The sequence below is a fragment of the Leptopilina heterotoma genome, unplaced genomic scaffold (genome assembly GCF_015476425.1).
Source record: "Leptopilina heterotoma isolate Lh14 unplaced genomic scaffold, ASM1547642v1 Lhet_384, whole genome shotgun sequence".
Taxonomy (NCBI): Eukaryota; Metazoa; Arthropoda; class Insecta; order Hymenoptera; family Figitidae; genus Leptopilina; species Leptopilina heterotoma.
This window is the reverse complement of record NW_025111057.1, coordinates 496401-515228: the sequence shown is the minus strand read 5'-3', so window position 1 is coordinate 515228 and position 18828 is coordinate 496401. Positions and strand designations below refer to the sequence as shown.

The 18828-nt window shown below is 31.1% G+C and overlaps 2 protein-coding genes across 3 annotated transcripts in view; one reads left to right on the top strand and one right to left on the bottom strand.

The window, feature by feature from the left end:
• Window positions 1-9445, top strand: part of LOC122505976 (ribonucleases P/MRP protein subunit POP1) — a 103124-nt gene extending 93679 nt beyond the window's left edge. The window contains exon 3 of the mRNA XM_043617901.1: window positions 8351-9445. Within this exon, the coding sequence (XP_043473836.1) occupies window positions 8351-9399 (1049 nt within the window). The 3' untranslated portion in view covers window positions 9400-9445. The remainder of the gene's footprint in view (window positions 1-8350) is intronic.
• A 2-nt stretch (window positions 9446-9447) lies between these two features.
• LOC122505982 (ribokinase-like) overlaps window positions 9448-18828 on the bottom strand; it is a 182393-nt gene continuing 173012 nt past the window's right edge. For both annotated transcript variants that reach the window (XM_043617911.1, XM_043617912.1), the window contains one exon: window positions 9448-9715. In XM_043617911.1, the coding sequence (XP_043473846.1) occupies window positions 9539-9715 (177 nt within the window). In that variant the 3' untranslated portion in view covers window positions 9448-9538. The remainder of the gene's footprint in view (window positions 9716-18828) is intronic.

Below are 18828 nucleotides of genomic sequence, written 5' to 3'. Positions count from 1 at the left end.
AAATCTGACTAAAGATATTTAGCAAATACCTTTAGGTATCTCTTCAGGGGACCCAAATAATGAAGTAAAAAAATCGCCGTGAAAATAAATGCAAAAAATATACTTAAAAGTTGATATTTTCTTTTACGAAAAAATTTTCAAAAGTAGGGTGAAAAAAAAATTTAAATATGGACACCACAAAAATTAGCAGAATGTTACATAACTCCGGACATTTATTTAGGGTGATAACACCCTTCTATAATTAAAATTGCAATGCTCTAACTATTTCCGTTCGAAAGATAATGAATTTGAACTGTTTTCACAATTTAACTTTTCGCCCCAGTCTCCCCTAATAATTATTAATTTAACATTCTAAAATACAGAAAAGTTTGCTTATCAATAATTGCAAAAAAAACTAATTGATATTAATGCAAAATACGATTTTTTAAAAATTTATTTTCTAAAAAAAGAAATTTTATTTATTTTTATATACATTATTTATTATTCTAAAATTAATTTTTATAAATTTCGTATCACTTTTGTTCTAATTAGTTCAAATTTTTAATAATTCTTATTTGTTTTGTTATAATATTATTGCAAAAAAATTTTTAAATTGATTTATTTTTCACTATTCTATACGATGTGAAATTTTTTCTCATTGAAATTTTTTTGACAAGTTTAATTAAAATTATATTTTGTTTAATTATTGTTAGAAATAGAAAGAATTTAAAATTAAATTTAATATTTTCTTTTTCTAAATCTGTTACGTTGGACAGCAAAATTCATAATTTTCTTATAAATTCTAGAAATTGAATATTTTTATAGTACTTTTTATAAAATTCTCTGACAAAATATAAATAGATTTTATAGAAGATCGTTCAATCTTTTTTAATGAAATATAGTTAATACCTAAGTCTTGAAATAAATATTTTTATTTTTTCTCACAAAATAATGTGTGTTTTTAAAAAAAAATCCAAAATCCCGGTCAAGTTCAAAATTCATTGTCATTTCCCGGTTTTCCCGGTCCAGCGGCCACCCTAATTATAGTTATTTTTCACATTATAAAAATCAAAATAACTTGTACTTTTTTTTTTTTACTAAAAATTGTGGTATTTTGTCGCAATTATTTTAAATGAGTCGAAAAAAGTCACAATTTTCTTAATTTCCCCGACAAAATTTTTTCCTGACATTTCCCTTACTTTACTGACATTAAATAATCTTTTTTATTTTTTAACATACAGGAGTAAAAAAAACTTATTTTTTTAATTTGCAATATCCACGTGGACAATTGTATAGGGGGGAGGGGGTTTGACAAATGTCCACGACTGTCCACAACGGGGGCGGGGGGGGGTCAAAAATTGGTGAAAAATTGTCCACGTGGTTTATGGACGGCCCCATAGTTGTCCCAATAACAACATGCTTTTTTATTAATTGCAGTAATGTTGCACTGTCACGCTTGTTATCGGGACAAATTTCCAATCTGTACTTGGAAGGATTATCACGTTGAATGAACCCAAGAATCCAAGATCCTTCAACAACTCGTCCACGTTGATACTTACGCCGACCAATTTTGCACTCGTCCAACTCCACCAATTTTTTCTTCCGTCTCAAAATCGACGTCTAGTGCTATGAAGCACACCTCGCGGCAGAATGAAAACCTGTCAGCAATCGTTTCTGACGAAACCGTTTGATTTTCAATTATACTGCTTTCCCGTATGGTTTGTTCAAAGGACATGTTTACGGCAAAGCAGTATGTTATAAAAATACATGTTGCCGCAGAAACATGGCACCTTTCAAACCATGTATTTTTAGCGACAGTCTCATTATGATTGTATCGATCTTTTTTTTGGCAAACAAATTGTCCACAACACAATCGAGATTCGTAAAGTGTCATCACTTTCTTATGTTTGGAACAAAATTTTGTTGCAGGAATGAGCTCAATATCGCGCAACCATTGCAATGCTTTTTCTCGTGTTGAAAGCAATAAGCTTAGACGAAACAAATTAAAAGTACCATCCATACTGTACTGTAGAAAAAAAATATCAATAAAAAGCGTGATAAAGCCAATGTGATCTGATTAACTGTTTCAGTCGATAGTAGCCAACATTAAACAACCTTCAAAGGAGTAATGATTTTTGCCTTGTTGCAGATCAAAGAAAAAGAAACAAAATTTGTGCAGAAGAAAATGATATCAACATGGTTTTGTCATAAAAATAATTAGATAACGATCCTTGGATCTTAACATTACAATAGTTAATCAAAAACTTTTGGAAACGCGTAGGTACCTCCGAGCTGCCAGAAGTGCGATGCAGATGAGACGAAGATGAGCCGCAGGCGAGTTCGCCAATGATATGAAAAAGTGAACCTCTCAATCATTCAATCATTCTATCTTTCAATCTTTTAATCAATCCTTCAATCTTTCGATCTTTTAATCAATCGTTCAATCTTTTAATCATTCAATAATTCAATCATTTCATCTTTTAATCACTCAATCATACAACTTTTTTTGGAACACGTTGAAGGGGGCTCGGGTCTGGGTTGGTCACCTTCTAGTACCAACTAGAAAGTCAATTTGACCCCCGTTCTATTACAGAACAGCGAGGGAACACGGGGGGAGGCGGGCTTCGCCCGCCTCTGTGGTTTCCGCTCCACAAGGCACTTTAAAAAAAAGCTTTTTTTAAAAATGTTGGAGGGGGATCGGGTCTGGGTTGGTCACCTTCTAGTACCAACTAGAAAGTCAAATTGACCCCCGTTCTATTACAGAACAGCGAGGGAACACGGGGGGAGGCGGGCTTCGCCCGCCTCTGTGGTTTCCGCTCCACAAGGCACTTTAAAAAAAAGCTTTTTTTAAAAATGTTGGAGGGGGCTCGGGTTTGGGTTGGTCACCTTCTAGTACCAACTAGAAAGTCAATTTGACCCCCGTTCTATTACAGAACAGCGAGGGAACACGGGGGGAGGCGGGCTTCGCCCGCCTCTGTGGTTTCCGCTCCACAAGGCACTTTAAAAAAAAGCTTTTTTTTAAAATGTTGGAGGGGGCTCGGGTCTGGGTTGGTCACCTTCTAGTACCAACTAGAAAGTCAAATTGACCCCCGTTCTATTACAGAACAGCGAGGGAACACGGGGGGAGGCGGGCTTCGCCCGCCTCTGTGGTTTCCGCTCCACAAGGCACTTTAAAAAAAAGCTTTTTTTAAAAATGTTGGAGGGGGCTCGGGTCTGGGTTGGTCACCTTCTAGTACCAACTAGAAAGTCAATTTGACCCCCGTTCTATTACAAAACAGCGAGAATTCTGTATTTTTTAGGAATTAAATGCAAAAAAATCAATTTTATTATGTTTTTTATGGTTTTTACCATAAAATTTTTATTTTCGAAAATTTTCAATGCGATTTTCTGGATCAGCGCCCTGAATTACATAAATGATACTGTTTTTCTTTAAGATTAATTCTGTTTTATTACAATTTGTATTCTAGACAATTTTATGGTATTTTATGGTTTTTAACGTTTTTCTCGTGAACTAATCACAATTGGACAAAAATGTATTCTACAAAAAAGATGTGTTTTGTTAAGACCTACATCTTTTGTTAAGAATATTTTTTCAAATTCCGTGTTTTTTAGGAGTTAAATGCAAAAACCACATTTTTATGGTGTTTTTTATGGTTTTCACCATGATAACCTTATTTGCGCCAATTTTCACTATGATTTTCGTAATCAGGGCACAAAATTACCTAAGTATACCAACTTTCATTAAAATCCGAGGTATGCGCTTTTCGGAAGTACACCCATGTTTTTTTCGAAAAAAGAATCAGCTACGATTTTTGGAAATGAAAATTTGGAATCTTGGGACGATTCCAGATAAAACTGCGTTAGCACAATTTTGACTCATTTTAGGTAAACCTAAAAGTGCTTGAAGACCACCGTGACGGGTATTTTTATTTTTAAAAACTATTATTATTCCTTTTAATTTTTTACAGTTACGATATTTTAATTAAGTAACTATTAAAAAAATACAAAAAGCAATAAATTAGTTATCCGCAATTTTTAGCACACCATAATACGCTCATCCACGATATTTGCCACGCGATAATACCCTCAAGTCATAATAAGTCCCGCGAGATTACAAGCATATATGAGTCTTCTATTTAATCATTTATTTAAATATTAAAACTATTTTCTATAACATTGTCAATTTTTTTTTAAAGAAACAAATTTAACAAAGCTTAAATATTCATTTAGAATAAAAAACAAATCCATATATATTCATTTATAATTTTTAAACCACTTGGAAGTATGACTTATACAAAATTCCTCGATAATACCCACATTTACCCTATATATTTATTTTATTAAAAGAAAAAAACATTGAAAAAAGATGTAAAAATTAATGATAAAGTTTTTTCAATATTTATATTATATTAAAAAATGTATTTAATTAATTTTTTGAAATTGTGTTCAAAATCATGACAATACATTACTTCGTGCAATACATATCTCAGAGGTTAACCTCAAATTTTTTAGTGTTGAGAACACGAAAATTATGATAAACAAGTGTAAAATCCATGCTTTATACAAAGTCTAAGAAAAATTCGTTTACGTGGCTGTTTTCAAAAAACAAATTTTACAGTTTTTCTTTAAATGGACTTTCTGGTCATAGATTTAAAAAATAATTGATTTTCCTTCTTTCGATACGCCATTTGAAAGAGCGATTTCTAAGGGATAAGAAATGTCCATTGACAAATTTTGAAATTGCGTTTTAACGTTTAAAAATAATGCCAAACTTCAGGTATTGTGCATCTGATCTTTAGGGTGAACATCATACACTATCGTCCACGAGTATCAGGACGATTACACACGACTCTATGGAAAAACATGCCATCACTTTTTCAATCATATCTCAGAAATAAAAAGGCGTGTAGTTCCGAAAACGTCCGCCCTCCGATTTTTTTCGGAACTATATCCATAAAAGGAGATACAAAAACAACTTAAATACGCTTAGAAAGGTTATTAAATTTTGCGTAAAATAAGCCGTCTTTGAAGTCATTTCGCTAACTATTTTTTAGTTGTAGAGTGAGAAATAAATAAACAAAATTATCAAATTTTCTCATTTTTGTCTCTTGATTTCAATTTTTTAAAAATCTAGAAAAATTTAGATAAAATTTTTTTAAAAACACAAAAATCTTCGTTAGAATTTTATATGTAAAATAAGCCTTCGAAAATTAAAAACCGGACAAGTGCGAGTAGAACTCGTACTAAAACCGAGGGTTCCGAACCCTCGTTTAAAACTTCTGCTTTTTTGATGAGAAAAATATAAAGATCAACTCCAATATTTTTCGCTGTGTTTTTTCTGTAATCTACAGGTGAAAATAAATAAATAACCAATTTTCATCTCTTCAGATAAAACTGTAGGCGCTAGGGTAAAAAACACGCTTTTTTGACGAAATTTTTAAAAACTTTGAGTTTTTCGCTAAAAAAAATATGAAGATAAAATTCAATCATGTTCGGTCTATTTTTCCTGAAATCTACACATGAAAATTCATAAATTAAGCAAAACTATAGTCCAATAGGCCAATAATTGTGAAAACCAAGGGGGGGGGGTACACACTTTTTTTCTAAAGTGAAAACATTTTTTAGTTTTTCGCGAAAAAAATATGAAGATGAACTCCACTAATTTTTTTTGTATGTTTGTTGAAATCTGCACGAAAAAATAAATAAAAATTTATAACATACGCCAGTCCACTAGGTTAAGAATTGTGAGAACCAGCAAGGGTTAAAGAATTTTCGAGCTTGCAAAAAGAGATTTTAGTTTTTCGATGAAAACATCATGAAGATCAATTCTAATCACTTCCGCTATATTTTTCCTGTAATCTACGTAAAAAAATACATAAGTATGCCAATTTTCAGCTCTCTAGGTAAAAAACTGTAGGCGCCAGGGGGGGGGGTACTTTCTTCTAAATTTTCAAAATTTTCAAGGTTTTCGCTGAAAACACTATGAAGATCAATACCAAATATGTTCGCTATATTTTTCCTGTAATCCATTTTTGAAAATACATATGGGCAATTCCACGTGAGATTTCAGTCGACCTCTTAAAATCGGCCAAAAATATTTTTTTTCTATTCTGTATTGAAAAAAAACAGATACGTATTTTTTTATTATTTTTTTGAAGGCCAAATTTTTGAGTTATGAATTTTCAAAATTTTCGTTTTATAAATGAAGATATAGTTTTAATGTCAGATATCTCAAAAAATATTGCTTCTTTTCATTTTTTGACAAGAGATAAAAAGTTTTGTTTATCTCTCTACTTTTGAATAATCATAACAAAAAAATTTTTTTTTTATTTTTTATTAAAAAAATAAAAAAATTTTATAAACAAATTAATTTTTTTTAACTTTGGGTATGATAAATTTTTAATTTTCTTTTTTTAAAACATACCTGGAAATGATAAGAAGGTTTTGCAAAAAGTTTCAGAGTGGGCCTGACAAGTTTGATGGGATTAAACAAAAAAATTAAGCTGCCCGTGCAGGTCGCTCGCACACAGCATAATGGGATTTTTTTACAATTTACTATTAAAAATCGTCTAGAGCCTACAAATTTTATCGGATTTTGATTATTATTGAATTTGTAGGCTCTAAACAATTTTTAATAATAAATTGTAAAAAAATCCCATTGTGCCGCGTGCGTGCGACCTGCACGGACAGCTTAATTATTTTTTTGGACCCATCAAACTTGTCAGGCCCACTCTAAAACTTTTTGCAAAACCTTCTTATCATTTCCAGGTATGTTTTAAAAAAAGAAAATTAACAATTTATCATACCCAAAGTTAAAAAAAATTAATTTGTTTATAAAATTTTTTTTTTTTTAATAAAAAATGAAAAAAAAAAATTTTGTTATGATTATTCAAAAGTAGAGAGATAAACAAAACTTTTTTTCTCTTGTCAAAAAATGAAAAGAAGCAATATTTTTTGAGTTATCTGACATTAAAAATATACCTACATTTAAAAAACGAAAATTTTGAAAATTCATAACTCAAAAATTTGACCTCAAAAAAAAGATAAAAAAATACGTATCTGTTTTTTTTAATACAGAATAGAAAAAAAATATTTTTGGCCGATTTTAAAAGGTCAACTGAAATCTCACGTGGAATTGCCCATATGCATACCAATTTTCATCTTTCTACGTAAAAAACTGTGAGCGCTAGGGAGGGGGTACATGCCTGTCACGCGCCCAAGATTTTACCGCAGCCCACCAAAACCATAGTGGAGCTGCTGTCACATACGTTGTTCCGCTACAGTCCCAAAGGTCTCTCAGTGTACGCGTGAAAATACATACGTGTACCAATTTTTAGCTCTCTAGATGAAAAACTGTGAGCGTTAGGGGGGGTACATGGTCATTTTCCGTAACCGTTTTAAAAGGGTTCCTACCGGGTACGGAACCCTAAAAAGGTTAATCCGTCTTTGATTTATTATTAAAAGTGCGAAGCCGTGTTGCGACCGATCGGTGCATAGAAATTCCACTGTGACGATTCGATTCTACCTCTAGCGGCTGCGAATGGGAGAGAAAGCAGGGACGAATTCATGCAGGGAACGATGAACTTTCGAGTTTCTTTATATTACTCGTGAAACATCATTATTTATTATTTCCCAGCATAAATCCATCCCTGTTTTCTCTCCCATTCGCAGCCGCGCGAAGCCAGAATCGAGTCGTCACAGTTAAATTCCAATGAACCAACCGTCGAAACTCGGCTTCACATTTTTAATGATATATCGAAGACGGATTAACCTTTTTAAATTTTCGAAGGCTTATTTTGAAGCTGAAATTCTAACCAAGATTTCTGTGCTTTTAGAGAAATTTTATCTAAATTTTTCTGGATTTTTTAAAAAGTTGAAATCAAGAGACAAAAATGAGAAAATTTAATAATTTTTTTTATTTCTTTCTCACTCTACAACTTAAAAAATAGTTAACGAAATGACTTTAAAGACAGCTTATTTTACGCTAAATTTAATCAGCTTACTAACCGCATTTAAGATTTTTTTGTATCTCCTTTTATTTACGAGATATGATTGAAAAAATGATGGCATGTTTTTTCATAGAGTCGCTTGTAATCGTCCTGATACTCGTGGACGGTAGTGCAGGTTGTCCGGAATTTGTCTCCCCGAATAAAAGATACTTTTTGGAAGACTCAAAAAAAATTTAATTCTCTTCTTGTAATATGTAACAATATTCAAAAGGAATTTTTACTTTATAATATATTTTTTACAATAAGAGTTTAAAGAATTGTGTTTTTTATAAATTCTGCACCAGAAAGTCATTAGGCATCCAGATGATAAGGTCGTTTTTTATCGAATTCTCTTCTTCATGGGAAACATTTTTTCTTTTCAGGATTTGCTTCTGGATTCGATGTAATTATACCGCAAAATTGGGCTTTGTCATTTTGGCTATCATTTATTTTCCGTTGCGTAAGACCCGGAGGTCTCAGAGAATCTCGATCCTTAATTTTTGAGACACTAAATATGTCAGCACCAGATATTTTTCATCCTGGAACTCCAGCCTATGAACGTGAAGCAATACACCAGCAGCAACTACTCAAAGATAATTATTTTAAAAATCCACCAAATCGACGAGTTAATTTTACAAAATTTGCAATCACCACTCCCTTCCTTTGTGAATGGGGAATCCTGGCAAAAGAATGGGGGGCTCAAGGAGAATTTTCCACTCTCAGAGACAAAGATCTACTTCAAAATCTTAACGATAATCTTATGCCGAGGAAGAGAAAGTCATTTTTAAAGATGAAAACATGCTCGAATATTGAGCCTTTATCGTTTAAAGTACATAACAACTATTTGGTGCCTGTTAAAGTAACCATCGAACGGAAAGGTGTACCAGACGATTTTTCCATAATTTGTCTACCGACAGAAGATGATCTCAAAACTTTCAAGATGAACCGGAAGTGGTCGGGACCTATGGAAAGACTTAAGTCTGACTCGAAAGAAAACGAAAGATTAGATTCAAGAAAGAAACACTTGGAGCTCTTAAAAAAGTTGAGAAAGCAAAGAGTGAGAATGAAGAAACGAATATCAAGTATGAGAAATGAAAGTGATGAAAGTGATGAAGAGTTTATAAATAAGATAGAAATAATTAGGAAAAAATGTTTAATAGGTAACAAGTCTATTGTTGAGACTCAGGCACGGAAAATGCAAGAACTATGTCTCCCGAAGTGTAGTGGAGTACGCTTTTCTTGTGATCGTCAAGTTATAGGATTTGTTGAGCAGGGCGGATTTTGCATTTCGGAGGCAAGAGGCGTTGGGCGAGGTTATGTTGTTTTAAAAGCATTAAACAATTTAATTATTGAAAACACTAATCTTGTTTTAATTCGCAACACACAGACAAGAAAATACAGACTTGCGAATCTCCAAATTTTGATCAGCTGAAAATGTAATTTTTTCATACGTAATGAAATAAAATTTTTCACAACAATATTCTTGTACAGCAGTTATTATTCAAAGGACAGACACTGTAACAAATGCATGTATGCATATTCCGAAAAAATTCTCACATATTTAATGAAAATCATAAAAATAAATTCGCTGGAAGATCCTTCTTTCGTGGGAAACTCATTTGAGTTCCAGCCTTTAAGACAGATTGTGTCGCAATTTTACATGATCTTTTAATTATTTCCTCCATTGATAAATTCGCATGATAAGCTGTGAAGTAAGCAAAAGCTCCTAAAAATGCGTCTCCTGCTCCCTGAAAAAAATAAAAAGCATTTCAATTTTATAAAATAATAGCTGGGGCGTTTCATATGAAAACGACATATGATGTCTCAGATTTTTCTCATATTATGATAATTGAGAGTGATTAGTGTCTTAATGAAGTATACCAAGTAACAATAAAAAATTAATTTTATTTTTCTATATATTTGTATTAAAAAATTTTTGCAAAATTTTTTTATTTTGAAATTCAAAAAATTGTTCTGTACATTATTTGTGCTCAAAATACATCAGAAAAAAATTACAATAAATAAAAATTATGAATTTTAGGTTAATTTGTTTAAATAATCAAGATTTCTCGGACCCTCCCTCCCCCTTCTTACGTAAGATTTTACCACGAGCTTGCCTAACAAGCGTCGAATAAAGGTACTCTCTTACCTCTACTGCCTGCTTGCGCAGGCAGGCGCAATGAGAGTAAGGGAGAAAAAACATTTAATTTGAATTTTCTGACTCTCTTACTCTTATGTGTTACCATGACGACCTGGAGGCAGGCAGGCAGGCAGTAGAGCTGTGCGAGCGCCTTAATGAAATATCGTTAAAAACGGTTTGGGGACACTTTTTTGAAAGTCGAAATTTCATCTGTTTTTAAAAAATCGCCTAAATTTTATTTACAGTCGTTCAAAAGATGGGTGGCCACCGTCGGGACCCTTACCCTAATTAATTAAGCATTTTTAATAAACAAATAAATAATAGAATTGTTTATCTTATAGGTAATTCTTTATCTTTTATGCAGTTTACTAATAAAACCTTTCAACATATTTCATTCTAAAGTTAAAACAATGAAATAACACCTTTAAATTATTTAAACAATTTTAATTAACAAATGCCTCATATTGTTAATCTTTACAAGGAAGTCATCATTTTTTACATAAGACCATTTTAATATAACCAACTTACATTTAAAAGTAGTAGAATAAAAATATAACAATTCAATAATCGATTATTTAAACAATATTAATTTACAAATGCTAAAAAATATTAATTTCAATATTTATTCCATTAAGTCTTATGAAGAGACCAATCATTGCATTAAAAAATTAAAAATTGGATTAACAGGCAAACTTAAAAACAGAGGTTGTTTGTTTATAATTTCCAATTTTTTATTAAAACAAATTAATAAAAACATTTTATTTTTAAAAACTATTGTCGCCAATCGATTTTGTGCAAAAAATTAAGAAATGGATTTAAAGTAAAATTAACAATCAGATTCATAGGCAAATTGTAAAAATTATATACCTGTTTTTTGTTTTTAATTTCCAATTGCTTTTGCTTGAGATGAAACACCATATTTATTCAGCATAATTGGTTTAAAACAATTTTGTGAATAAAATACGACTTTGGACAAAAAAATGACCCAAACTAAAATTCCTTAATTTTTTATACAGAATCGATTCGCGTCAACAGTTTTCAAAAAATTTTCTTCTATCCAATATGCCTATGAATTCAATTATGATAAATATTCCCAGTAAGAAGCGAGGAATAGAAAAAGATTAAATTTCCAGAAATATTCTGTTAAACGAGGATTTTTTAATCTTTCTGAATAGGCGAATTTCCAAAAAAAACCCAATTCCTCTATGAACAGCAAAATATCAGAAAAATTAATTCTTCTCTATTGCTCGTGTCAATGAGATGATAAAAAAGAATTAAGAGTTTCTATTTTCTTGAATGCGCAAAATTTTTCTGCTTCTCAACGTTCCAAAAAAAATACAGAATCCTATCCTTTTGAATCGAACAAAGTAAATCTTGTAAAAGCGAATTGAAAAAAATTAGAAATAGCTATTCTTTTTAATCGACTTTAAGCGATTCTACGTAGTCAATTCAAACGAATAGAAATTGTTTATTCTTTTCAATTGACTGCTTCGAATTTTAGAAACGCATTAAGAGGAATAGAAGTTTTGACAAACAATTTGAAAATTAACAATTAACAAAAATTAACAATTTTTCTTTCTAATTATTTGTATGAGCTCCTTTAGTTATTGTCTTAAATTAAAACGCAGTGACAGCTATTTTTCGCGTTGTGTGAATTTCATTGTGATTTCAGTGCTAAATTATTAAAATGAAATATTAAAACTAGTGAAAATATGGTTAAAAACGCACAGTGCTTACGATAAAATAAAAAATTCTCTTATTTAAATAAATGAAAGAAATTTTCAAGTGTTCAATGTTTAACGTCAAGTTTTCAAAACCTAACCTTTTTTCAAGTGAAATATTGAGTGATAGTAAAGCAATTCAGTGGAATAGAAATTTCTACTGATTTGTTGTACTCTCTCACTCTTTTGAATGCGCGTTTCATATTTTGGTGAAGTCAATTAAGAATAATAGATTTTGCTACTTTTCCTTGCTCCACCGAGGAATTGGATTATTTTGGAAATTCGCCCATTCAAAAGAAATAGACTTCTGAATTCTTTTCAATTCCTCGCTTCTTACCAGGAACCCATCTATACAGTTGAGTACATTGGGTCGTCAGTTCCCGGTAAAAAGGCTTGAATAGAAAGGTATTAAAAATTATTTCATCATCAATAAAAAGACGAAAATTTTTAATACTTCTGAATTCCTTTTTTGTCAGCTAGATTTGAATACTTCTATTAAGTAAAATTCGTCTATAAAACGAATCCTTTTTAATGCTCAAAATTTATAATAATAGAATGAATACTTTTTAATCACTTAAAGTGGAATAAATTTGTGATCTATCTAATCCGTTTTAATTCCTTGTAAATCAAATGCTTATTGGTGGAAACTAACAAAAATTAACCAATCAAACTCCAAGTTACTTGAGAAAAGGATGAAAAAGAAAATGGCTTTGTTCAAAGTGATTTTAGTGACAGTTGTACACGGAGAGAAAAAAAAGTAAGCGGCTCTACCTGTCGGTAGAGCGGTTGCGTTAAATGCGAAACAGCCGTTCAACTTGAGGTTAAGCACGCTGCTTACTCTCGAGGGGAGAACGGTTCTCCTTTTTAGGAAAAGCGGGTACACTTTTTGGAAAGTAAGCGGCTCTATTTGTGTGGAGAAGAGAACCGATACTCCTCAAAAGTATAACCGTTCGACGTTTGCGGCGCAACTGCTGCGCTTTATAAAGGGAAAACAGCTCTCTCTTGCCAAATCAAACGGCTCACTTTTTTTTCTCTCCGTGTAATGGGCTTGACTTTGTAACTGGTGATAACTGGCGTCAACCGCAACTGTCCACGTGCATATAATCGGGTGCAAATTACCAAAGTGCAAATAAAATTCCATACAGCACCGAGAATTTTTCGAAAGTGGACAGGACCTCGCCTAACGAGGTTGGAAATATTGCGTGGTTATGTGAGGTTATTTAAATGTCCGTATATAAGGAAATATTGAATATCAAACTTGAGCAAAAAGTTTATTGAAAATAATATGACTTGACATGTTTAGGTAATATTGTATCAATACACTTAAATCTCGCTATAACGACCTTCTCTATAACGAGGGCTCTGTCTCTCGGTATAGCGAGAAAAATTTCCTCCCGATTACCCCCACTATTTATAAACAAATGCACATTCAGTTGGTTTAAATTTGGTTAAAATCAATTTTATTTATATAAAATAAAAATAAAAAAGTCATTAAAAGTCAATTCTTATTTGAAATTATATCAATGAGTCGAAAATCTTCAAAATTTTAGCTTATATAAATTTTCTGTATTTAAGAATTCAAATTAAACTAGGTTACGTTTGTAATTAATTGTAATTATGTCCTTTTCAATTCCTTTCTATACCTTGGTCAACATTTATGTGACGATATTAAAGGGAATTAAAAATTTTTTATTTATATACTCAGGACAAAAAAGGAATTAAAAGGAATTCAATTTCTTTAATACTTTCAAATGTAAGCCTTTTTACCGGGTTAAGAATGACTGTTAATCCAGTTGAAAAAAACCTGTTGTCTTTACTACTGAAATTTTAGACAATTATCACGTTAATTCTGACGCATCATCTAAAGAGATGAAAAAATGACGAATTTTTTATGAAGCACTGCGGGAAAAAAATCTGTTCCGCCTAATTATCGAAAACATGTTTCTGAGAAAAAAACATTAGATAATATTTATAAGAGCAATGTACATGAATTTGATGTTGGCAATCCGCAAAAATCTAAAAGACCCGCAATATTTAAATTAAATTTGAAATATGATTTCAAACTTCTACTTGTCATTAATGGTCAACAGACTGCGACTTCAATGTATCTGTGTCCGTATTTCTTTATTACATTATCAGAATTGAAAGCAAATGAAGAAGACATTTCATCTGATAGTGAGCAGGATGATGAACCTAATGTGGAGCCCGAATGTTTAAAAGTAAGTAGCACTTGCTTACGTTTAAAAATATACGGAGATTTGAAAAATGACTATGATCAGTTTGTGCTAGCAGGTGTAAAAAAGAAACTGGCAATGCAAAATCACAGTACTATCAATGTACCACTTGTCAAAGAAGATGATGATGCACTTGTTATTGAAAAATGTGTAATTTCTGAATTGCACATTTTACAAGGATTTGTAAATCATGTGTTTTGGAATGGATTGGTACCTCTACTTACAAAAGAAAAAGCGTTACTCTGGCCAGAGAAACTGAATATTTGTTCAAAGAATTATCATGGCGAAATTTTTGAAGGCAGCGCTTGTAGAAAACTTCTAAAAGAATCAGATGCCTTTAATGATCCACACATTTATTCAAATGTTGGCAAGTTTGCAGTAGTACCTTTTATTGCTACTATCAAAGCTATGAATAAAATTGTGGAATGTTGCTTTTCTACATCGACACCTAGACCGAATTTAGATGAATATGTAAAAGAATTAAAAACAGCTTACAAGAGTACAGACCTTTCGGTAACATTAAAGATTCACGTAATATTTGAGCATTTACAGCATTCCTTACATTTTTTAGATGGTGAGGGATTTGGGTTATGGTCAGAACAGTCTAGCGAGTCTGTTTATAGGGACTTTTTGAATGTCTGGAACCGCTACAAAATCAATGTAATAGACGATCCCTCCTATCAACATAAATTAAGAATCGCGGTAGTGGAGTATTCCTCATTACACATCTAAATTTTACATTGTAATCTTTGACAATTATTTATTATAACGTTCTTATTTATTACATAATGATCTCCACAGTAAACATAAAGACATAACGTTTAGTTACACTTACCAAAGAATTTGATTAACAAAACCAGAAAATACAAAAAAAAATTAAAAACAAAAAATACAAAAAAAATAATGGATCCGCAGTACCATCACGTCTCCGTCGTGGTTCTGGGTTAGGCTGAGAGTGGTACCAACAGAGTTTGAATTATCAAATAAAAAATATCATGGACTTAAGCGCAATAAGTTGTTGAGTTTCTCACGATATGATTTGTGAAAAATTCTGGGACTTTAGTTTCGTTTAAATATTCTAACTCACTTTAAATGGTTTTACCGGATATTTTTTCTTTGTTCTACAACTACATAATATATCTTTTACTACAAAATTTTTATGTTATGAATATGATTTAAAACAATTATAACTTTAATTAACGTTCTTAAGTGTTTTAATAACTGCATGGTTTAAATAGATAAAGTACAAAAAATCGAAAAATTGTTTATTAGTGTTTTGCTATGAAAACGATCGGCTAGGATTTCACTAAAAACAGATTTTGACACTATGAAATACCTAAAATACGATGCAGTAAACCGCTTCACTAGGCATTTTCATAAAACTTCTTTTTCGTTGAGGACACCCGTGAATAATTTTTAACCATTATTTTTATAGTAAAAATTTAGCACTTATCATTAAAAAAAAGAAATTAAACAATTTTATTCTACTGAATTTATGCAATAGCTAAAATAATTTCATCTCCGAAGCTAAATTTTTATGCTTTTTTTCAAGCTCTTAGAATTTTTTAAAAAATAGTGTCAGAAAGTACAATGTTTTTTCTATCATTATATGTGCTTTTTAAAAAATTTTAGACCTCCATTTTATATATGATAAAAATGGTAAAACTTTGTCTTCAGTTTTAGGTTAAATTTATCTCACGATAATTAATAATATTTTTATACATTAAAACTATTCTAAACAAAATTTTAATGCACACTAAAATAAAGTTGAGTGTCTGACGTTTAATTTGCCCATATATTATTTGTGAAAAGGAGGGGACCAAGTAAAAAAGGCAGAATTGGCAGTGAGCGAATAGAATTGGCGGTGAGTTTCTGCCAATACTTTTTCGAGTGAAAACCGTATTAGGGGCATTCTGACAATCCTGTCCTCTAGAACCTTTCGATTTCACGTTTATTGATCGACTCGACTGTGTACTGTTTATCTATTACCATATGATTTAGGGACCCGGTAAGAAGAGGTTGATTAAAATAGATTAAAATATATAGGGAAGACCGGGGCGTAATGGATCACTTTTCACTTTTTGTTGCTTAACTTCGTCATTCTTGCTTTAATAAAAATTTCATCATATGGAAAACTTAGCCTAACATCTCAGCTTTCAATTAAAAAAAAGTACGCCCTCATACTTTTTACACTCATACTCATATACCGTAAACCGGGGCTATTAGGAACAAAATTCTATCTTCGGGTGGAGTTGATGCTATCGGCGCCGTTTATCGTTTAGCGCCGTTTATAAATTGTGTTATTTGCTCTTGAAAAATTGTTGCTGCGGTAACTGGCAACACTTTTCAATGCAATAATTGTGATTATTAATTATTTTGTGAACAATAGTAGCTTGTAAGTGACTTAATGTATTTTAGTGAAGTTTCAAATGTGGAAAACATTTGATTGCTGAGGTAAGTTGTTTCATTTTTAACTTCTCAAAGTGATTCTTTTTTATTAATGGGATTTCTTATGGGAAACTTTATTGAGTTCACTAAGTAATAAATATATTTATTTTGTATTTACAGTAAGATTTTAGAAACAAAAACCAAAATTCACAAACGGCGGGTATATAAGGAACACAATTATTTCTTCCGAATTGTTAAAGTGTGTTGTCAAAACGTAAGTTTTTCGTAATTTCTTTTGTTTTTTATCGCCTAATTTGGTTTTTAGTGTCCAAAGATGATTCGAAATTGTAAAAGAGTGTTGGTACCGACAAGTCGCAAAAAACGACCAGTGATTCCATCATCGACCTCAACTGATGATACCAGCAACGTTTAAAACACACATTCGCTCTTATAGTTTTGTTAACAAAATTGTTACATTTGTTTTATATTCTGTGTTTACTTTCGAGCAATAAAAAATAACTTCTTTAACTTATAAGTTTTCCAATGGTTTTTACCGCCTTGTTCCTAATAGCCCCATTTTGTAATTTCGAAAAAATGCGTCTTTTTCGTCTATTTTGCTTAAAATTCCAGCTTGGATCAAGACAATTATTTAACCCTTCAATATGCTCGCCAAGATCAAGAAAAGAAACAAAAAATTACAGCAATATTTCAATACACAAAAAAGTTGCAAGACTTTAAAGTTGAAATCTGTTCCTAATAGCCCCAGTTTACGGTACTCATATACACTCATACTTTTTTTTTTAGAACAATGTTTTTGGAGAAATGCAAGGTGATCCATTACGCCTCGGGCTGGGGCGTAATGGATCACTACCCGGGGCGTATTAAATCAGGAATGAAATTATAATTTAGATCATTAAATAATATTACAGTATTGACAATTTTGGTTTCTATTGTAGATTTATAACAAAGAATATTGAAAATGGAACATATTTAATTTAAACTTTAAACATTTTCATGAAATTTTCAAATTTTAAAAAGTTGTAGCGAAATGCAAAATTTATTTACTTAGAAAATCTATTCTCCAGTTATTTTTTTAATAAAGCGGGTTATCATTGATAATTATTAATATATAAATTACAAGAAATTAAACTTGACAGGATTATTTTATTAATATTTTATATAAAATAGGTTTTTCTTAATAATATAAGCGAGCTGTCAGGGATGAATTTGCCCAGTAAAAAAGAAAGTATTGAGTGGAGCGTTTAGGAATTAAGTGAAGCTCTGAGCCAATACGGATTCGAGTAAAAACCGTATTGGGACGTTTGACTCAATCTTTTTTTCATCCGCCGAATACGGTCTTATTTTAGCATTAAAATTAAAATCACATGAGCAGAGTACACATTATAAATTGAAAGCACAATTGTCCTGGAATGTAAAAATGCCGATTTCGATAAGAAACAGTGAATATTTGTTAAAAATTGGTAAAAGCAAAGTTTGACAAGCGCGACTGAATTTACCATGTGAATAAATGAAGTGGTAAGTTTAAATGGACTAAAAGAAATCTACTGTTACCGACAGAAAGTTCCTAGAGAATTGAAAAACAATGAAATTTCATTGTTTTGTTGAATTTACCACAATTATTCTCTAGGAACTTTCTGTCGGTAAAAGTAGATTTCTTTTAGTCCATTTAAACTAACCACTTCATTTATTCACATGGTAAACTCAGTCGCGCTTGTCAAACTTTGTTTTTACCAATTTTTAACAAATATTCACTGTTTCATATCGAAATTGGTATTTTTACATTCCAGGATAATTGTGCTTTCAATTTATAATGTGTACTCTGCTCATGTGATTTTAATTTTAATGCTAAAATAAGACCGTATTCGGCGGATGAAAAAAAGATTGAGTCAAACGTCCCAATACGGTTTTTACACGAATCCGTATTGGCTCAGAGCTTCACCCAATTCCTTAGAAATAAAAAAAAAAAAAGTTCATTTATTTTAAAGGGTAGTGGATACTTTCCAAATATCACTATTAATTCAGTGATTTCGAATAGACAGTATTTATTTTAGAATAGAAAAGGAAATATATTCAATAAAACACCAACATAATACGTTAATAGAATAATATAATATTTATTATAATCTCCAATTTATTCCAATAGTATAACAATATTTATTAAACTTTACAACTGCTTTTATTGTAAAATATTCTTAGTGTTTATTATATTAAGGTAAACTGTCAATGAGAAATAATTTGTGTTATGTATAAAGAATATAATTCAACTTAAATACTAATAATTATACCTGAGGTAAAGGCAAAAATGTTCTTATTTGAAACGTATACTGAGAACGACTAAGAACGACGACTGTTCACAA